At 43.6% G+C, this 19,317-nt stretch overlaps 1 protein-coding gene across 2 annotated transcripts in view; it reads left to right on the forward strand.

Moving 5' to 3' along the window:
- Positions 1–19,317, forward strand: part of SUFU (SUFU negative regulator of hedgehog signaling) — a 95,679-nt gene that overhangs the window by 58,158 nt on the left and 18,204 nt on the right. Inside the window, exons 7-10 of one of the 2 annotated variants that reach the window (XM_066554327.1) lie at positions 775–931; positions 2,418–2,529; positions 13,125–13,259; positions 14,737–14,875. In XM_066554327.1, the coding sequence (XP_066410424.1) occupies positions 775–931; positions 2,418–2,529; positions 13,125–13,259; positions 14,737–14,875 (543 nt within the window). The remainder of the gene's footprint in view (positions 1–774; positions 932–2,417; positions 2,530–13,124; positions 13,260–14,736; positions 14,876–19,317) is intronic. The other variant, XM_066554328.1, reaches the window with a different exon arrangement.

Below are 19,317 nucleotides of genomic sequence, written 5' to 3' on the forward strand. Positions count from 1 at the left end.
GAAAATGCCTGGTGCCTGAGAGCATCCAGCTGCTTATAATTGGTGTGTAACACCTTCTGAGACCCAAACACTGGTTACGTGCTTGGAAAGTCCAGCTTGCAAGGGAGGGAGTTTGTTTATTTGCCAATAGAGAAAGCTATGCAAAAGCTTTGACATTGGGAACAGACCTGCGTTTCCTTGCACGTCCAAACTTGCATGTTTGTCCTTTATGAGGACACCCCAGCACATTGGAAAGCAGGGATTCTCTGGGCAGTTGCAAATGATGAACCCATGTGGATGAGTCTCTCCATGAGCTGTTTTCATTGTGGGATACTTTGGTAAGGTTGGAAAGAGAACTTTAGTTATTCAGGGGTTTGTTATCATTGACATATAGGAGATCGACTGACAAGCTGTGCTTCATGTCTTAAATATTTCAAGTTGGTGTAAATCAGTGCTAACAGTGAAAGAAGCAATCCTGAACACCCCAGGCCATTGGTTTCCACCTTTCTCTCTCCCTGCTTTGTGCCTGTCAGGGGCACATAGTGAAGCAGGGGGGACAGGGTGAGATTTCAGACCAACTTGCTATGGAAAAGGTTTGTTTAGTTCAGAATGGCTTCCTGATTTGGCTCAATGTGCAGTTGCTGTTTGCTGACACAGCAAAGTACAGGGTCCAGAGAGTGGAAATTGCCCACAAAAGGGGATCTGCAGGTGAAGGTTGGGCTTTGCCATGGTGGGTCTCCAACTCAGGCTCAAGCCACGCTCAAAAAAAGTCTTGGTGTTTTGAATCTTTTCAAGCAGGAGAGAGTCGACAAAGGGATTGAGACAGATGGCTCAAACCTGAGTGGAGTGAGTGCCAAATGTGCCTGGGATGACCTGAGCAGGCCACCAGAGGATGATGAAGACAGCAGGAGCATTTGCATTGGGACCCAGCCTCGGCGTCTCTCTGGGAAAGGTAAGAGGTCCTGGGCCAGGTCACTGTCATGGCCTTTCAGCTTCTGTTCCGCTGGGTCTGGGCAGTGCACTGAGCCATGCTGCATCCTCGAGTTCATAACAAACTCCACTGCCATTGGGAGGCTTGGTGGGTCTCAGGGCAGCAAAATGGATTTTGGCCTCTTTGAAGAAGTCAGGAGAGAGGAAAAGAGTTCTTGGCATTATTTTGTCTAAACATTTCTTTTAGTTTTTAGGCAAATTGTAATCTGAATCTGCAAAGTTAAACTGAGCACCTGCTGAAACCAGGACTGTAAACACCTGCAAGGTGAAGCAATTTCATTTTCCCAGGCTGTGTTACCTTATTAACATTATCCCTTCTTGGGAAGCAAATTGGACTGACTCTGCACATTGCTGCAGCTGAACTCAAGGAATTTGTGCAAATACAGAACTCTAAAAAGAAGGATTAAAAAACCGTGGAGTTTCCCTTTGCAGTGAGATGCCTTCTCAGGGTAGAGATGTCATAGCCATTACACAGGCTTGAAATTATGCATACTACCTTTCAAATGGGTGAAGCAACATAAAATTTGAGGGCTTGAGATTTCCTGGAATTAACAATGGTTTCCACAGGAATGGCATCTGTTCTTAAATCCATGGTAAAAATAAGTTAAATGCATACAGCCTGTCTTCTGGCTTCTTTGCAAATATTTTGAACTGCACTAGATCTAAAAAGGCTGTTTTGCCTCAGCCTTGAAATGAAAAGCTCAAAAGGGGTATACATGATGAAATTTGTATATTCTTCAAAAGATTTTTAAATAATTTGGGGTTTTTTTCTCTACCTAATTCTCACATTTCTCAAAAATAGATGAAGAAACTTCTAAGAAAGGCAGGAAAGCTTCCTATTGAAAGTATTTGGCCAGTACACATTTCAGAAAAAGGCAGAAATAAAAAGACTGCATCTGAACTGCATAATTTGCAACTTATTTTCAGATGTGAGCTTGAGGCTAAAGGTTGCCCTGCATAAAAATCCCTCCCTTTATGAATCTTGTTGTAAATTAATCAATAGAAATCCAAAGCCAATTGCAAAAAACTTGGAAACCTTCATACATTCATCTGGGAAAGGAATAAGTTCCTCTTATGCCTAATGGGAAAAATTATGTCCAGTGCAAAGGTTTGGAAGTGTCAGGAGGTTCTATGAGAGTTAGAGAACCAACAAACACCTCATTTATGAAAACTTACAAAACTACTCAGAATTTCTTCATCAGGAGGACTCAGTACCAAAGATTCCAGCTCTCCTTGCCTGACATAACAATGAAGCCCAAACAAGAGAATTCAAGCTGACATTATACAGTGAAATAAGGAAGTTCAGGAAAGTGCAGTCAAGTGTTACCGCATAACATTTCTACACTTCTTTCTGAAGGGGAAGAGTTTAGATGAAACACACCTGGTATCTTCTTGTGCCTGTGTTGTTTCTAGGGATTCTAAATCATGTTAAAAAATTCTCTTTGCAGATACAGAGCAAATCAGGGAGACTTTGCGGAGAGGGCTTGAGATTAACAGCAAACCTGTCCTACCTCCAATCAATGCACAAAGACAGAATGGGTTGAACCTCGACCGAGCACCGTGAGTTTCACCCTGCACATTCACATGGTGGCAGAGGGAGGCTAAAGAGCTCAGCATGGAAAACAAAGTTAAGGTTGGGTGGGAAAAAACTTGTCAAGGGGAGAGGAAAGCTGGCAGTGAACACTTGCAAAGTGCAAGGGTGGAGAAGAGTTGCTCAGGCTGGATAAATGGGCTAGTACTCAGTAGGGCAGCTTTTTAGAGGGGTTTTGGACAAACTGTGCTAATGCAGAGTGGCTCTGACTGTTCTGTAGAACCTGCTGGTCTTCAGTGTTTGAATTCAGACTGGAGTGATCCCTATAAAAAGTGCTGTGCTGAAAAGTGCTATGGTATCAGTAGAGATAGGTGGCATAGGTGACTGCTGATATTTTTTCCTGAGTATTTTGTTTTCAAGCTCATAATTGCAAACCTTTCAGTTAAAATGTTAATTTTTTTTTTCCTTTAAAGTGACTTTGATCTTGCCTTGCTTAAACAGGTGGGCTCTGTCAGTAATTACATGCCAATAACACCTGGGTCTCTAATAGCAGTAGTCTAACAGATGATTTAAGTGGGACTAGCGTGGCCCATAGATCTCTCTTGTAACTTCTGACTTAAGTGAATCTGTTATCTGCACTTCTGTCTTTCTGGGCTTCTTCCCTTCCCCTCTTAGACTTCAGGTGCTAGTTCAGTGCCTTCCCATCAATTTTAATGTTTTCATCTAAATGATACAGAAAGACACACATCTTTGCTGCACTCTTTCTTCTTGGTATTTCCTTTGGTTTCTTAGTCTCTGATGAACATCTCTACCTTCGGCTTTCAAGAGTAAAGATGAGCATGAAATCAGCACTTCCCTGTAGTGCCAGGCAGGGACAGCACCCTGGTCTGTTTCAATTCCTATTTCATTCTTGATTCAAACATTTCATGAGAAAAATATTTCTTGTTGCTGTCCTTTCTTGTTCCATTTTGTGGGTGACTTCTGATTTGCTGACTAAATGAATGTTTATGAGTTGCCTAATCCTTTGGGGGAAGTATTATGTGTCAAATGCTAATTCTTTTTGCTAATATGTAATATGAGATATAGGTACTTATATTAAAAAAATCTCAAGTGACTTTATTATTGCTTTAGGAATAATTCTGCTTTTGCCATATAGTAATTATATGGAGTCAAATTCTGATCTGACTCAGGTTTTGAGTAGTATTTCTCTGCCTGCAGGTTGGTCACATTGGACCATTGGTTGGTCCCACTGAAAAAAATATAAAATTATACCATGTGATTTGCACCAATCACACCCAGCCTTGGAGAGCTCAAAAGCACTGGGCAGGATTTCTCACAGATGCTGGGCTCCTGCATGCATCTGCATGCTTACACTTGCCCAGTGTAAGCTCTGAGTCCTCAGTGGTTGAGGGTGACCACAAACATTTTGGGTGCACATCAGGTCAAGGAGGCAGCTGATGGGTAAGCCTTAATGCTGGGAGGCAGTTGTTTCTTAGATAAGAGAGCTTTACGTTATTCAGGGTGAGATAAACAGAGACACATTTGAGACAGAGTGGTGAAAGGTTAGCAGAGGTCTAAGATGAAGCACACAAATATTTACCTGGGTTTTTAACTGTTCTGAGACAGAGGAAGGCGGGTCAAATTCAGAGCCTCACATCTCTAACAGTGCTCTCTGTTGCAAATCTCTCTTACCTGCAGCAGCTGCACACTCACCCTGCCTGAAGCCTGAGTGGCAGGAATGGCTGGTTCCCAATGTTTGCCTCCTAGGAGGTCAATACATTTCTCTGAGGTCTATGGTTACCACTGGGGAAACTGATAGGCTGTTTCTCCATAAGTACTTCACTTAAGGAAAGACAGCTATCAGCTGTGTTACTGTGGTGATACTGTTGGAGGGATAGGGGAAATCTCAGCTTAAACCAGCAGTGTGTCCTGATACTTTCTTCCTCCATCTTACTAGATGCTGCTTTGAGAGGAGTTTGGGAAAGGTCTTCTTCTCCTTGTGCAGTTGTTTCTCCTCTCCATGTAGCAGATACAATGGGACTTGTTCAGTGCACTGACGATACCAAAAGGGGTGGTTTGTGCTGGAAAGCAGTGTTTACTTACAACCTCTGACTAACTAGTACTTAAATCAGACCTGATGATTACTCTTACTGTGGCTAAATCTGATCAGTCAACACATTTTCCAGAACAGTGTGGTATAGATGAAGCAGAAGAGGAAGATCTTGTTATGTCTCCGCCTTCCTTAACACACTGTCTCAGCATGTCTCATGCATTTGAGCAAAATTGCTCAATGTGCAGTAAGTACAAGAGCACGATATGGAGACTCTCATCTCCAGCTGCTGCACAGGAATGTAACTTAGGAGCTCAGCTTTTGCATGCAGTAATATACCTACATCCATGTTCCCTTCAGGTACCTGCAGGGGTAAAGGCTGAGACACAAAAGGCACAAACCCAGTGCAGTTATAACTCTTCCATAGGACTCCTGAGCACCTGAGATGAAGGACATTTCTGTACATAGATCTAGTCCTTCTGGTGTGATCCTTGCTTGCATTGCTTGGGCCTGGTAGGGCTGGGACTCAGGTCTGTCCTGTGCTGTAAATCTTGTGTAATCAAAGGCAAGTAATTTAGCTATTGAGCTTCAGTTCTGAATCAATAAAATGGGATTAATAACAATGTCATCTTCTTGAGGCACCACAAGGATAAATATGTTAATGATTACGAGGTGCTGGCTGATGGGAAGCAGGCTCGTGTGTAATCATATCCTGCACTGTACACACCAAATCATAAAAAGTCAAACCTGTGGTTCTTTGCAAGGGTCCTGTGAATAACTAGTGCATTAGAAGTTCTTTAGGAACTTGACCGAAACACTCTCTTGGGGCATGGCAAATTGTTTCAAATCTGCTTTCCATAGGGAGCACTGCAGAACCCCAGGCTGTCAAATTTCCACCCAACTGACAGTAGGATGTTAAAGTCTGACACAGACTCTAAGGGTTTTGTGTAGAAGAGGAATGTGCTGTTTATTTATCGTGGATTTGCAACCACCAACTGCTTTCCTAGTAGCTTTCTTCCCTTTCTTTTATCCTAACCCTACCACCCACACACAATAATCTATCAAGGTTTAAAGCAGACAACCTGTTCTGCATTCAGCATCACAAATAGTATCAGAAACACTCAAGCTTTTGAATATTTATTTGTATAAAATGTAGAGGATCCAAATTCCATCTAGATTTCCCAGTCTTTGTATAGTTACAGTTTTCAGTGCTTATGCAAAAACCTCATATTATTTGGTTGCAGATAGGGCTTGATTCAATACTTTGGCTCCAGCAAAGCATATACTGACATGTTAAGCATGCATATTACTAGTTGTTCACTGTCCCAGAGTCCTAAAAAAAAGTTCCTTTGAGAAAAAGCTGGTTTGTGTCAAAACCCTGCTGGGCAGCTGTAGTACTTTGATTCATTAGTGTTATTACTGTAGACTGTGTAGCCCTTTTTCTCCTAAGGATATGAATAAAAGCACACTTAAAGCTTAAAACTGCATCGGACATCTGTTTCTCAAAATGACTGTTGGCTCAGTTCATAAGCAGCCATTAAATCAGTTTGTACGTATTAACAAAGGAACATGTGAATTAATCTTTGGAAACATGACTAATCATTTTGAACATAAGTAACTGGATACTCTCAATTACCACTTGGAGAAATAAGACGTGCATGAATACCAGTGTGCGTTTCAGTGGCGCATTATTTGTTTCTTAGGATCCATCAGCTTAGTAGGTGCTGCTGAGACACACAGAAAGGCAAGGCTCCCAGTCTTCTGAATTGTGCAGATTGTCTCTTGTTGGATACAGAGAACTGTTTTACCCGTAGGGGATGTTTAAATGTCAGACTAAACACTGCTGCTGTCAAGCCCTCAGTGGGCTAGAAGCTCCAGATGTCAAAGTTCAGTGACACTTGTGGAGTCTTGCTTCGATCACTATTTAATTTCTTGATGTAATAATTTCTGGGGCCAAGTCTTTGGTTGTCTCTGGTAATTAGCTCTGTGCTCTCCTGTGCAGTAGGTGAGTAGAATTTCCATGTTACAGATTAGGACAGCAGAGTTGATTTGCCACAGTTGCAGTGAGAGCCAGCACTGGGATAGGGGAATTCTTGACCTTTTCCACCCCTCAAGGGCCCCCTTGATCATGCAGCATTGCTGAAATTGATGTTTTTTCTGCCTCTTGGCTGACTCAGACTGTTCTACTGTGAGTTGAGGCATGGAGTAGAAACCTAGTGCTAGCACACTGCATTACTGCATGTGTTGAAGCTAAAATTATCTGTGATTGTTACATTTCATTGTGCCAGAATTCAGGTGTGCCCACGCACACCCCAGTGTCTGAACATTAGGTTTGAGTGATAGAAAAGGGTCTCCAAAGTCTGTATTACTTTGATAAGGCTGTTCCATCATGTCTCTGCTGTTTATAACTCTCCCCCTTCTCAAGAAGGATCAAGTGGTGTGGTGTGTGGTTCACATGCCTGACACTCATATTTCTGTCTGGGATTTCCCAGGTAATTTTGCTGGTCCCTTATGTATGATGTCCCATTTGTCCAGGGACCCACAGAGACCTCAAGTCCCATCTGCATTCAATTTCTTGGCAGAAAGACTGTTTGAGTCTAGGGAAACCTGAACATATGGTAGCCCTGTAGCCATGTGCTAATTCCATCCAGCCCTGAACAGTTTCCAGCTGTGCAGGGAAATGAAGGCAGGTTCCTGGCAGAGTAGGGGACAACCCTCCGGCAGGTGGGGCTGGCAGGACTGTCCTGGCAGTGACCTGCTGGAGCTCTGCACTCTGAGCATCTCAGGTGGTTGCCCTCCCCTTGTGGGAAGAGGGAGGAGCGTCCAGAATTCCTCCTGGGATAACCCCAGACTATCACATGGTGTGCCTCGTTTGGAGCACATGAGTAATAGTGGCGCTGCTTTCCAGGGCTGGAGTCCACTGCTCCTGAAGTTCTTGGTAAATAGGGCACATGGATGGAGCAGCACTGGGTTAATGCACATTAACAAGCTCCATCTGAGCAGCGTTTCTGAGGAAGCTCTGACAGTAATACCAAAATGTAGGATTTGCTTGGAGGCGAGTCTGCACTTTGCTTCTCCCAGTTGCACTGGGTTTTCATTCTGCTTTACTCGGGCAGAGGGAAGCTGTTGTCTTTGTAGCTGGTTTCCTGTCTTCAGTTCTTGGAGGCGAACTTTACATAAAGAGGAGCATTTCAGCATTCTCTGAAGCTGTCTGGTTCTGGCTAGGCTTTCTGATTCTGCAACCACTAAGCAGTAAGTTTCCAATCCAGTCCTGCTTATTTAGGCATGCTCTCTCATCGAGTCGCCATTCAGTGGTGTCCTGGTTGAGTCAGGAATGCTGAATGGAGGGAGGCAATATACGTAAGGGAATGTCTCTCAGCGTGAGGCTGAGTGCTGGGTGACAAGATTGCAAACTAGAAAAGTAAATGTCTGGAAAACCAGTGTCAGGAGAAGTGCAAAGCAGTCACCATGCTAATAATTTGCACTCCTGCATAGTTTTCTCCATCTAAGAATCCGAAAGTGCTTTGCAAACATTGACTTAATCCTTGCAACGTCCCTACGTGGAAAAATGTCTCGATTTTACAGGCAGGGAACTTGAAGCATAAAAGAGTTGTTTGACTTCTCTCATGAGTCTGCAGGGTGCCAGTGGCACAGCCTAAATCTCTCAATTCTTCTTCAGCTGCAGGTCTTGGAACAGTCTGGCCCCTGCAAGCTCTGACAGTGGTTATTATGCAGCTTTCCAAAGGGATATGTGAGTGGCAAGAAGATTGTTGCTACTGGCATTGTCCTAGCAGCCCTTCCCTGCCAGGAAATGCACACAGAACATCGTCACCATCCTGTTTAACCAGGCTGAGAAGCACCCAAGTCTGAGCACTTGGAGTGGGCTTGTCTCAGTGTGACCACGGCAGGAACTGTGTAGCCATGTCCTCCCCAGTTCTGCACTCGCCTCTGTGCATGCCTGACGGGTGCTGGAACTCTGTGTGCCAAGGTGCTCAGGGCTCTTTCCCACAGCTGCTGGTTTGCCCTTCAGGGGAAACTGTGGGAAAGAGACTGAAAGATTGTTGGCACTTAAGTGATCTTTGACCATATCTTCATGAGGGAGTTAGGAGGTTTGAAACAGCCACGGTTGGAAAGGGAAGAAGGGGGAGTGGAAGGAGGGGGCGGGAGGGGAAGAAAGGAAAAGTGGCCCGACCTTTCTCTCTCAGCTGTGCAAGCCCATACTGATGGTTTGCATTTGCTAGCTCACAGTACTGAATTTTATATGGAGGGAGCAAGGAGCAATGACAGAAACTAACTTCAGTGAGGCAGTGGGCACCCACTCCTGGAAAGGGCCCCTGCCATGGCCAGCTTCCAACAGCATGTCCTTTGTGGTTTCGATACCTGGCAAGGTAGCTTGGAAATGCAGCAAAATTATGCTCCTTATCAGCAACAGAGCTTGGAGGGGAACTGAGACTTCCTTTCTTGACAGATCCATGAGATCAAGCGCTCTGATCATAAAGCAAAGCGCAAATGCAAGAATAAATAAACCTTTCTTAATCCAATCAACCTGGTTATTCTTGAATCCCATAAAATAACTGCCAGTGGTTGCTTGAGGAGTTGCTATAAACATGACTTATAAGGAGGGGACATCCAAACTTTGTGCAACCTAGTGATTGCATTGGCGATTTTCCAGGATCCCCAGGGGCTGCTGCTAATTGGCATCAAATTAAGCAGGTTGCAGCCACCCTCATCTTTAATACAAAGAGAGGGCCCCCGGGAGGCTACAGGTTCCAGCGTGTGGCCTTCTCACATCAAGAAGGAGCACAGCACACTGGGACATCGAGTCTCCTCAGGCCCTTTGCCCTTGTTGACAGATCTGGGGAAGCTGCAGGCCACACTGGACACCTTTACAATGGCTTGATCATGCTCTCTTTCTTAGAAAAAGAGAAAAAAAATCAAGTATGGCTTTGGTTAAGTTCATGTTAATCAGCATTCATGAGACTTAACAAAAAAACAACAAACATAATTTCCTCCCTCTCTCCTCCACCCAGAAACAGACTACTGGTAGAAACTGAAGCTGGAAAAAATAGTTGAAAGTCAGCTAAAGTCACCTTGGTAACTGCAGCAATACACTTGCCCAGAACAGGAGACATCAAACCCAACTACAAACAGCTTTAAAGAAACAAAAAGAATGTAATCATCTAAAGAATTAATCTGACAACTGCCCACGTTTACACCTCCCACAAGCTCCCAATCAGAGGGAAATGCGCTTTAATCTCCTCCAACTCCCCTCCAGTTTCACAAAACACTAGATGTGCAGTCTTTAAACTGGGGCATTTCCGGCATGCTGCTTCCATTTAAATCTGCTGCCTTTCCTAATGCAGCAGCCCTGGCTTTTGCAGAGTTGTTTTTTCTGGACACTGAGAAACATGAATTTTTTTGTGGGGGTTGGACAAAGTATTAAATCTGGGATAGACAAAGTTTGCAACATTTTTTGTGATAGTCAGCTAGATCTTAGTCATAACAAGTAAAACTCCACTGACTCTTGCTGCTGATTTATTTGGTGATGGGGTGGAGGAAGCAAAGACTTACGGGTAAGTGACAGTCATAAAACCAGGGATGTTAGTGTTAGAAAGCAAACTTTTTCTACTTTTTTTTTCTGAGTCTGAAAACTACAAGCTGTGGATGTCAATGTGTGTTAGGATGTGAGCTTTTTATTAATAACAACCTAGAGGTCCTGCTGACCCTTCATCTGGGTGATCACCCTTTGGAAGGGTCAGCACAAGGATTTCCAATCCCAAAGAGAGAATTTTACTGGGTCTTTCTTAGTCCCCGTGTCATGCAACATTTTCCCAAATCTGAAAATGATGGCACTGTGACCTCCTAATGTGTTATGTGCATTCCACTATATACAATTCTTGTTTAGAAAGGCCTACCTTAGACAGAAGGTTATTTGGTTTCTGCTATTGGAGTTTCACCCTTAATTTTAAATACCTGAAATTGTGTGAGCTCCTCTGAAGGGAAACAAGAGACACAGAGTATGAGTATTTTGGAAAGGATTAATCCTTTCATGTCATTCACAGAATTAACTACCATTTTGCTTCACCTTTTTGACAGAGGGGCTGGTTACTTATTAATGTGAAGTCATAATTATTGACAGCCGTAAAGTCATGACAGTTCCATTTGATAGTTATACATTAGTCAACATCTTCTCTTGAGCATGTAATGACAAACAGCATTTGCTGGTTTTAATGAGACTCAGAAAGCTTTGCCCCTTGCCTCCAGAATTATTGTCGTCATTCCTATTATTGCATTAACAACCAGAGGCTGTTCCCCCTCTGGACTGCAGCCCCATTTTGCTCGCAGCTGTACTGGCTAGCATGGTGGAAACCTAAAAACCCACCTTCAGCAAGGAGGGATTTGGAGGCCAGGGTTGTGGGGAGCTGTCCTGCAGCTCTCTGTCCTGCTGAAGTACAAACCTCACACCGTGGATTGCCTGTGAGGCTGTTCTGGGATGTCCCCATGCCTGGCACGCTTAGTCCAGGTGAGCAGGGCACAGTCTCTTGTCTGTAGCAGTAACATTGCTGTAAAACTCCTGATCCACTCCACAGTGCCTAAATTCTGGAACTGCATTTAGGAGTGCAAGTTTAAGGCTTGCCTGAAAATCATGCGTTGCTAATGGCTGACCCTTTTGGTAGGGGCTGATAAATGAATGATTGGAAGCTGTAGACCACAGGCTGACTTTCCCACAGCTCACTGTGTATATAAGATCTGATAAGGAAGTTGAGACAAAGCTTAGCTTAAGGTCAACTGATCATTAATCAACTGTAACTGCACTTCTCAGGTAATCAGCCTGAAAAATGCTGGCCTGCTCCACTCTTTGAAGACCCCACCTAGAAAGAGCTATAAAATGTTTGCTGAAGTAGATTAAACACGACTTTAAGTGCCACACATAGACTACAAAGCATGTTGTGTCTTTGCTTCAGAGTTAACCCACTAAACTGACACTCTGCTGACTGTCAGTCCATCAGCCCACCCTGTGCATAAACTGTATCCTGATGTACCATGTCCCTGCTGGATTCATTACTACTTTTGTGTGTTGCTAAAGAAGAAAATAGAGCATGTTTTACAGTTTTTATCTTGCAGAGAGCTGAGCTGCTCTGTTATCTTTTTTCTGCATGTCTGTGACCTGGCCATGCAGTGTTTTTGCAGGTTGGACCATGAGATATCAGAGTTTAGCTGTTTCAGAGTGGGCACTCAGCAGCGTGGGTGAAGGGCTCATATGGGACTGTGTGACCTGGCAGAAGCAACAGGCTGATCTGCACTGAAATTCACACTGAACTGCACTGCTATGTGTGTGGCTGGTAGGAGTAATTTAGGGACAGCTCTCAAAGGTAAAATCAAGTAAAGGTGTCATCTAGGTCAGCTCATGACGGTGAAGCTGATTCTTTACAATCATTTCCAGATGTACACTAAAGACAGTTCAGCTTGGATGGAGGAAGGATCCAGGCTTGTTTTAAGGCATTTTATCCAGGCTTGTTCCCAAATGGAGCCACAGCTTGATAGCCTTGTTTGGCTTTTGGTTCTTGTGGCACAATGGAGGTACATTGCAATGTGGAATCTCAGGGTCCTCCTGCTTTCCCTGTCCCTCTCCGCTGGCGATTCTGTACTGCAGAAACTATCTTAACAAAGTCTTACCTCTGTTAAATTCTTGTGGAATGCCAGGTGACAAGAATATAAATCACTTATCAGACACTTCTCATCAGTCCATGTCATCCATTAAAGTCGTAACCCATCCTGTCCTTTATTCTTTGTTCCAGACTGTCAAGTAAGGGATCATGCTGGTGCTCTTTGAACATATAAAGTGTTTATGGTCAAGTATTTTGAGATAGATCGTTTTATTATCTAGAGGATTTGGTCTGGCAAAGTTCCTAATCATGTAACAACATAACCATGTTGTAGCTTCAGAATATGCTGGTCTTGCAGAAATGAAGGAATAAGAAAGCAAAGTTACTATTGTCCTAAAGCAGCCTGACTTACAAGGCAGAAGAGTCTGTGAATCTCCTACTTGTCACATGGAGAGTTTGTCTTCTGGCTGTTGCACTTGATGCTGGAGGAAACAGGAGATTCTCAAAGCCTTTTGGTTGAACTGTGCAAAAAAAGGCACAAAGGACTGGTCTTTTGTGCCTTTTTTCCTGCAGTCTTTCCTGCAGGCCACTGCCTGAAAAATCCTGAAGATAAAGCAAAAGCAGGAGGAAGGACACACCTGGTAATTCTTCCAAACCATTTTAAAGTGTTTAGAGTTCTCTCTAGAGACTTTAGTTTTGCTGCAGTCCTTTCCAGATTTTTTTTTTAATACCGGGAAGGAATGCACCATGTATATGCATCAATTCAGAGCCCAGGTTGTCAAATCAAGGTGAAGAGCTGCATGCTGGGACTGGTAGTCTGAGTGAGGCTGTGTCTCTGCAGGAGTGGTGAAAACTCAGATGTGTCTTTGTCTTCATGACAGTGTTTTACTGAATCCTTCCATATTTGCAATCAAAATAGCACACAGTACTGGAATCCTGAATCTGTGCATTTTATCTGTTCTCTCAGAAGCCGTAAGGACAGTTTGGAAAGCGAGAGCTCAGCAGCCATCATTCCTCACGAGCTGATCCGCACGAGACAGCTGGAAAGTGTGCACCTGAAATTTAACCAGGAGTCCGGAGCGCTCATCCCCCTCTGTCTAAGGTGAGTGAGTGAAGCCATCCTCCTCCACAGCCTGTGCTAACACGCTGCTTTTGCCTTGTGGCATTGTTTCACCATACAGACATGCATGCAATGGGTCTGTAAAGGCCAGAGCTTAGATATTTTGCCAAAACACATTAAAAACAGATGATTCTTTGCATGATTCTGTGCTCATCATGTTAAGATTGTTTCTCATTCTTTTTACATCTTCCAGTGTCTTTTGAGAGCCGAAACAGGACAGAGTTAGTATAGGGGCTTTTTTATTAGTCTAATGCTAGCAACCCTGTGATAAAGAAGGGATGTCTTAACATACTCTGTCAAAGAAATCCTTAAGTTATTCATTCTGACTTACAGACTCAGATAAGTGGTTGTGCAAAACCTGTTTGCAATCAGTTTATGCATACAAGTGTGGATTTTAGACAAATTATGTCACATGACTGAAGGAGCAACACATTGTGTGCATACTCTACACATTTTCTTTTGAAGGTTCAGTCTGTGCATATCACTGGCTTCTAGTTTTCCATAATTTCAGCCAGCATTATTTTTAAAATCCCTGTGCAAATGTTCTAGTATCTTAAGATAAAAATGAACTGTCGTGTCAAGACAAATGATTGTAGGTGATTGAGTTACTTTAGCTTAATGAGTTACATGTTGGTAGTATCAGAGTTATCAGCAGCAGGTGCACACTTGCCTGGGCCTGTTGAGAAACCAATGGGAAAGTTAATGCAAACATATTTTATTTTACATCACAAATGTGTGAACAGTCTGTCCTGATCAGTTAGCTCATCTGACCAGCCATAACTCACCAAGCAACTGTGACTCTGGTAGGCACTAAATATATTACCTGAAGCTTTCCCTCTTGCATGTTAGAAGCCATGCATGGGTGTCACAGATGCTTTGAGCTGAAATACAGAGCCATGATTTTCCTTTGCATTGAATGAAAAAAGGGAAGTAATACTGTAGAGGGTCATGTAAATGGTCAAAACACACTGTATGTGTGTTTTCTAGGCATTTGCTTAAGTAATACAGGTGACATTTGTCAAACACCAGGACAATTGATTACTAGGTGTTGTCACAGAAATGAGCCTTCTTAGAAATGTGTCTTCACATTCCCACACAATGTGGAGTCTGGATTCTCTTCTGTAGTTTCCATCTTGCTGGAAAACTGTTAGTCCCCTGCCTTTACATACATCAGCACCTCATCATGGGGATAGGCATGAAGTAGGTTTAGTTGTATTCTAGTTCTGTAACAAGGTCCTGAGATTAAGGAGGAAGATGAGGGGTAGCTCCCTGCCTCAGAAGGAGGCTCATCACCTGCTTTTTGGAGTAAATCATTCTTATATTCCTGAAAAAATATATATTTGCTGCCTTCAAAATGGTTTCCCATACTGATGGCAGAAACAATAGTGAAGTATCTCCATTGTTGTGTTGAATGCTGTGCATGCCCTCTCAACTCATGCACATGTGTTTAATTCCCCAGGGGAAGGCTCTTACATGGACGGCACTTTACATATAAAAGTATTACAGGAGATACAGCAATCACATTTGTATCAACAGGAGTAGAAGGAGCCTTTGCTACAGAGGAGCACCCCTATGCAGCCCATGGACCTTGGTTACAAGTGAGAAAACCTGTCTCCTGATTTTCCCCTTTCCTCCTTTACTGTGACCTAAAAATTATCTTGCTAAGGGCTTATGTTGTTTAAAAGTGTAACAAACCTGTATTTTCTTCTGCAACATCTCTCATAGCTCTTGCACAATATTTTCAGTAATTATGGCCTCAAAAAATAATGGTGAAATGCTGCTATTTATATTAGTGGAACTCAAAAAGATAATTGACTGGAAAATTCAGACATCATCTGTGAATACAGTAGTATCCATTTCTGAAGTCGGTGAACACTTTACAGGCTGTATTTATTCTTGATTTTTTCCAGAAAGGAATTTGGGGAGGCAGAGTGGAATGACCTAAACAAGAATGGAGCCAGGGCAGAAGAGCTAGAAAGCTGTGGGACTGTGATCCTGCAGAGCCAAGATCTCAGTTTGATCATCCTTAACAGGAGAGCAGCACAGAGAGCAATGCCTTTCAGTTTTAGCTCTTTTCTATTGATTCTTTGATAAAAGCTTGTGGTTGCTTGAAGCACCCACACATTTTTGCACCCACATGTTCTTGGTGTCACAGATTTTCCCTGGAAAATCCCCATCTGCTTGAAGTTGAGGGTCAGCCCTAGAGCAGTGATGCACTAATGATCTGACAGTGTAGCGCTGTTCTACCCTTGAATTTCTTTATGGTTATAAGCATATTGTGGAAAAAAAAATCTTGAGGGAATGTGTTAATGCAGAAAAGCCCATTGCTGAGGGACTATGTGTGCACTATGTCTCTGCCTTCACTGTAACTGTGGCATTCCTGCTTCCCCTTCTGTTTTGAAGACAGGGGGTTGTTTCAGCATTGCAGTGTTGCAGTTAGCCTTCCAATGACTCGTTTTCAAGGCATTCTGCAGTCTACATTCTTAGGTCTGGAGGACATCATACCTTGGAATCTGTATGACTTGTAAAGGAGCTGATCTCGACCAGACCCATCTCGTGCAGGGATTTTCGAAGAGCCTGCTTTGATTGTTCTGACTGGAAAGTGCAATGCTCCTATAATGATTAACAGCAAAGAGTCAGGTTTAAGGGTGGGTCATTTGCTGTTGGTTCCTGTGCTTGCCAATACATGATACACAGGATCTTGTGACTGTGTTAACTCCAAACATGAGTGTTTGTTTGCATTTGCATCACATCTTGAAATATATTGATAGGTAGAGTAGTCAGGTAACCTCTAAACAGCGAAGAATGGCAATAATTATCTCACCATACAGACATGTTAACCCTTATGAACCTGGCTGTTTTCATGCCTCTTATTTTGGTGCTGAAAAACGTGTAAGATTTTTGGAGTAGGTGGGATGGAAAGGTGAAGAATTGCTGGCTCAGATGGTAGGGAGAAGGAGAAACAAGTTCCCTCACTTGTCTCCTACACAAGGCCAATGTATTGGATCTTCTTGTCTGACATAAGCAGCTCGGCTGCTGGCCCCTGCCCTGTCCTGTGTTGAGTAGAAAGGAGGACAGGCTGAAGGGGGAGGAAGGGAGGCTAAAAGCAGCCTGGGACAAGAGGAGTAGCACCCGGTTGTGAGATGTGGGAGTGTCTGAGACTCTTGGCTTAGTATGCAAGGGAAGACTTGATCCGCGCTCAGCCGTTCCTTGTGGTGTTGGGAGCAGGGGAGGGGGAGGTTTATGTGGCTTTGCTTCAGAAGTAAAAGAAGTTGTGGTGCATAAAATTTCCAAGGAGGCGAGCTGTGTTTGGTTTAGTCCATTGCAGCCTGGGCTGGCTGAGTTGGCAAGCCCTGCTAAGCTTTCACAGCAAGGCCCAGAGAGGATTTTTCTCCTCCCTTGCTTGGGACCCCAGGCACAGCAAGGAGCTCCAAGGAGAATTGGTGGCTGAAAGCACATTACTGCAATGCAGGGGCATGTTGCAAAGACAAGTAAATGGAGGAACTGTGGAGAAGAGGAGACATGGCAAGCTTTTCCTCCTGTGGACTTTTTCCCTATCTTAGGGTATAAATAAGAGCCTTAAAAATCCCGGCCTCAGCTCCGTAGGAGCTAGAGACTTAGTTTTCTTGAGTCTGAGCTTTGGTGCAGTGAGAGCCCAAACCTGCAGACTAAACACAGTACCTCCTGTTTACATCTTGTGGGCTGGAGTGGAGCATGTCCAAGGTGGGACAGGCCAGAGAGCTGCTGTCTATCAGCCCCCGCTGCCTGGCCTGAGCAATGAGCTGAGAGTCACTGGGCTCTGATGGAGGGTTAGCAGATGACAGGAGTTTGGCAGGTCCCAGCACCATTCCAACCAGACAGGTGTCCATATCACCACCACAGCTGGTACTCAGCGGGAACCATTTTAGCAGTCTCAGCAGAAAAAGTAAGGAGTCATTAGACCAGAGAGATTGTACGCCCCAATTCTATCAACAGTCTTTCCAGGTCACGTTTGAGGCATGTTAGTAGGGGAAGCCTGTCCTGCTGCTGCCCGTGCTCTGGGGATGATTAGATTATTTCATTCTCCAGAGCTGTCAAATTGGCACCTTTCCCAAGTACTTGGAATTTTTTTTTTCATTAAAGTAACATCTAATTAGTTCTAAGAAGCTAAATTCTATTAAAGGTCTAAGCATGTTAGGCTGGTTTATTTCTGAACTCCTTCCACTATGTCATGTATTGTTGAATAGGGAAATTGCTTTAACTCAGAAATGTACAAACATATTCAAGAAGTCCTCCTTGTTAACACTAGACTCCTGTTTATATGCTAGTTACTGTGGCAAAGTCTCTGATGTGTAACACTTGAATTAACATTACACATGATCAAAGGCTTCCGGGGTTCTTTCTTCCACTCCCCCTACCTCCAGTGCTGTGACTGCAGAGCCCCCACATTGCCTCCTAAGCACCTCTCCTCTGCTTTCCAAGGGGTAGATGTTCCAGATGCACAGGGAAAGGCTGTGCAGGAGGTGTCTGGCCCATGCTGGAGGGTTAAGGATGCTGATCATGCAGACAGACTCCAACATAAACTGCCTCACAGTGACATTCGGATTTGTGGTGGAGCGTCCTTGGTCCAACATCTGAGCTGTGCCAAGTGTGCAATTCATCACAGATTGACCTTGTTTGTCTCTAAAAGATTCCCAAAGCAAGGTGAGGTTGTGCGTGTGTTCTCTCTCCCTCCCTTACTTTTGTTCCGACAGATGATAGAGACGCTCTGTTGAAATGTGTTACTGATCAAGCCCATCCCAATAAAGTTGCCTGAGCCTTTAATACATATTAATATTATCCTGGGGTAGTTTGTGTCAAAGCCTGTCAGCATGCATCATCCTTTGGGAATTACCATCATTAAGTCTCCAGTGATGGGAGTCAGGACATGCTTCTGCAAAGCTCCTCTGCTTTTATGTGGAGCTCTCTGCCCATCTAGCACAAAGCAGGCTGTTCTCCCCTCCTGCCTAGCTCACCTGGACTGCTTACTCTCCCCAGAGGGGAGAAGGAGGTTTGTTTAACTCTACCTTTAGATAATTTCTGCTCCTGCTGCTTTAGGCAGTCATTGTTCTAGGCAGGAAGATGACATTCAAGCCTTTGATCAAGTGCAACGTGCATGTTACGCATCAGATACTACTGCAGACTCTGACATACAAGCCAATACAGTGCAGTAAAAACAAACCTATAGTTAGAGTCCTCGTTAACTGTAAAATCCAGCACACAGAATGTAAGAAATATCTCTGCACTTTAGCCTTGCCCCTGTTACACATATGCATTTCAATGCAATATCTAATTGAAGAATCATACACGTTTTTAACAGAGTGTGCTTGCCTCATTCTCTGCACAGAGATGCAGTATGTTTGGGGGATGAATCAGGAGCGTGGAGTAAAGTAGACTCTTTCCTACATGATTTCCACTTTATTTGTTAAAATTGGAAAGTGTGTAATGAATGAGGCAGGTAATTGCAAAAAAATCACAGTAGTCATATAGTGAAGCCTGTTAAACGTTGCCCTGGAGAACTGGGTCCTGTTCCTGCCTCTACTATTCTTATTCCAGAGTCTTAAGCTAAAATATTCTCACCTGGCAAGTGACTTTGTGTTCCTCATTTTCTGGATGCCCAGCTCAAACCTGAAGTCTGATCTGTGTTCCAAGCAACAAGTGGAGGTCAGGAGGAATTCCCTTGTTCATACCTCTGTGCTACACAGGACTAAGTGGACTGGAAAACAGGAATCTGCAAGTCTTGAGATGGGCACTCACAAGAAGTAGACATTCAGATTCAACTTTTTCTTCACTTATTTTCCTATGTCTGTTCAGAAGAACATTCTTCCAGTCATCCTGTGAAGAATGCAATGAATTCAGTGCTTGCCAGGCATTCTCCACAGATGAACAGCAGAAACAATTTCAGGAAGAGATTAAAATTTATTCTTGCAGGTCAGGAGAGAGATAGGATTTCTTTGGGGCAGGGATTCAGCCTGGGAGCTGTGGTCAAAGACCCATGTTCAGTTTCCTGCTCTTGCAGATT

This window comes from Molothrus aeneus, chromosome 8 (assembly GCF_037042795.1).
Source record: "Molothrus aeneus isolate 106 chromosome 8, BPBGC_Maene_1.0, whole genome shotgun sequence".
In the NCBI taxonomy this organism is placed as follows: Eukaryota; Metazoa; Chordata; class Aves; order Passeriformes; family Icteridae; genus Molothrus; species Molothrus aeneus.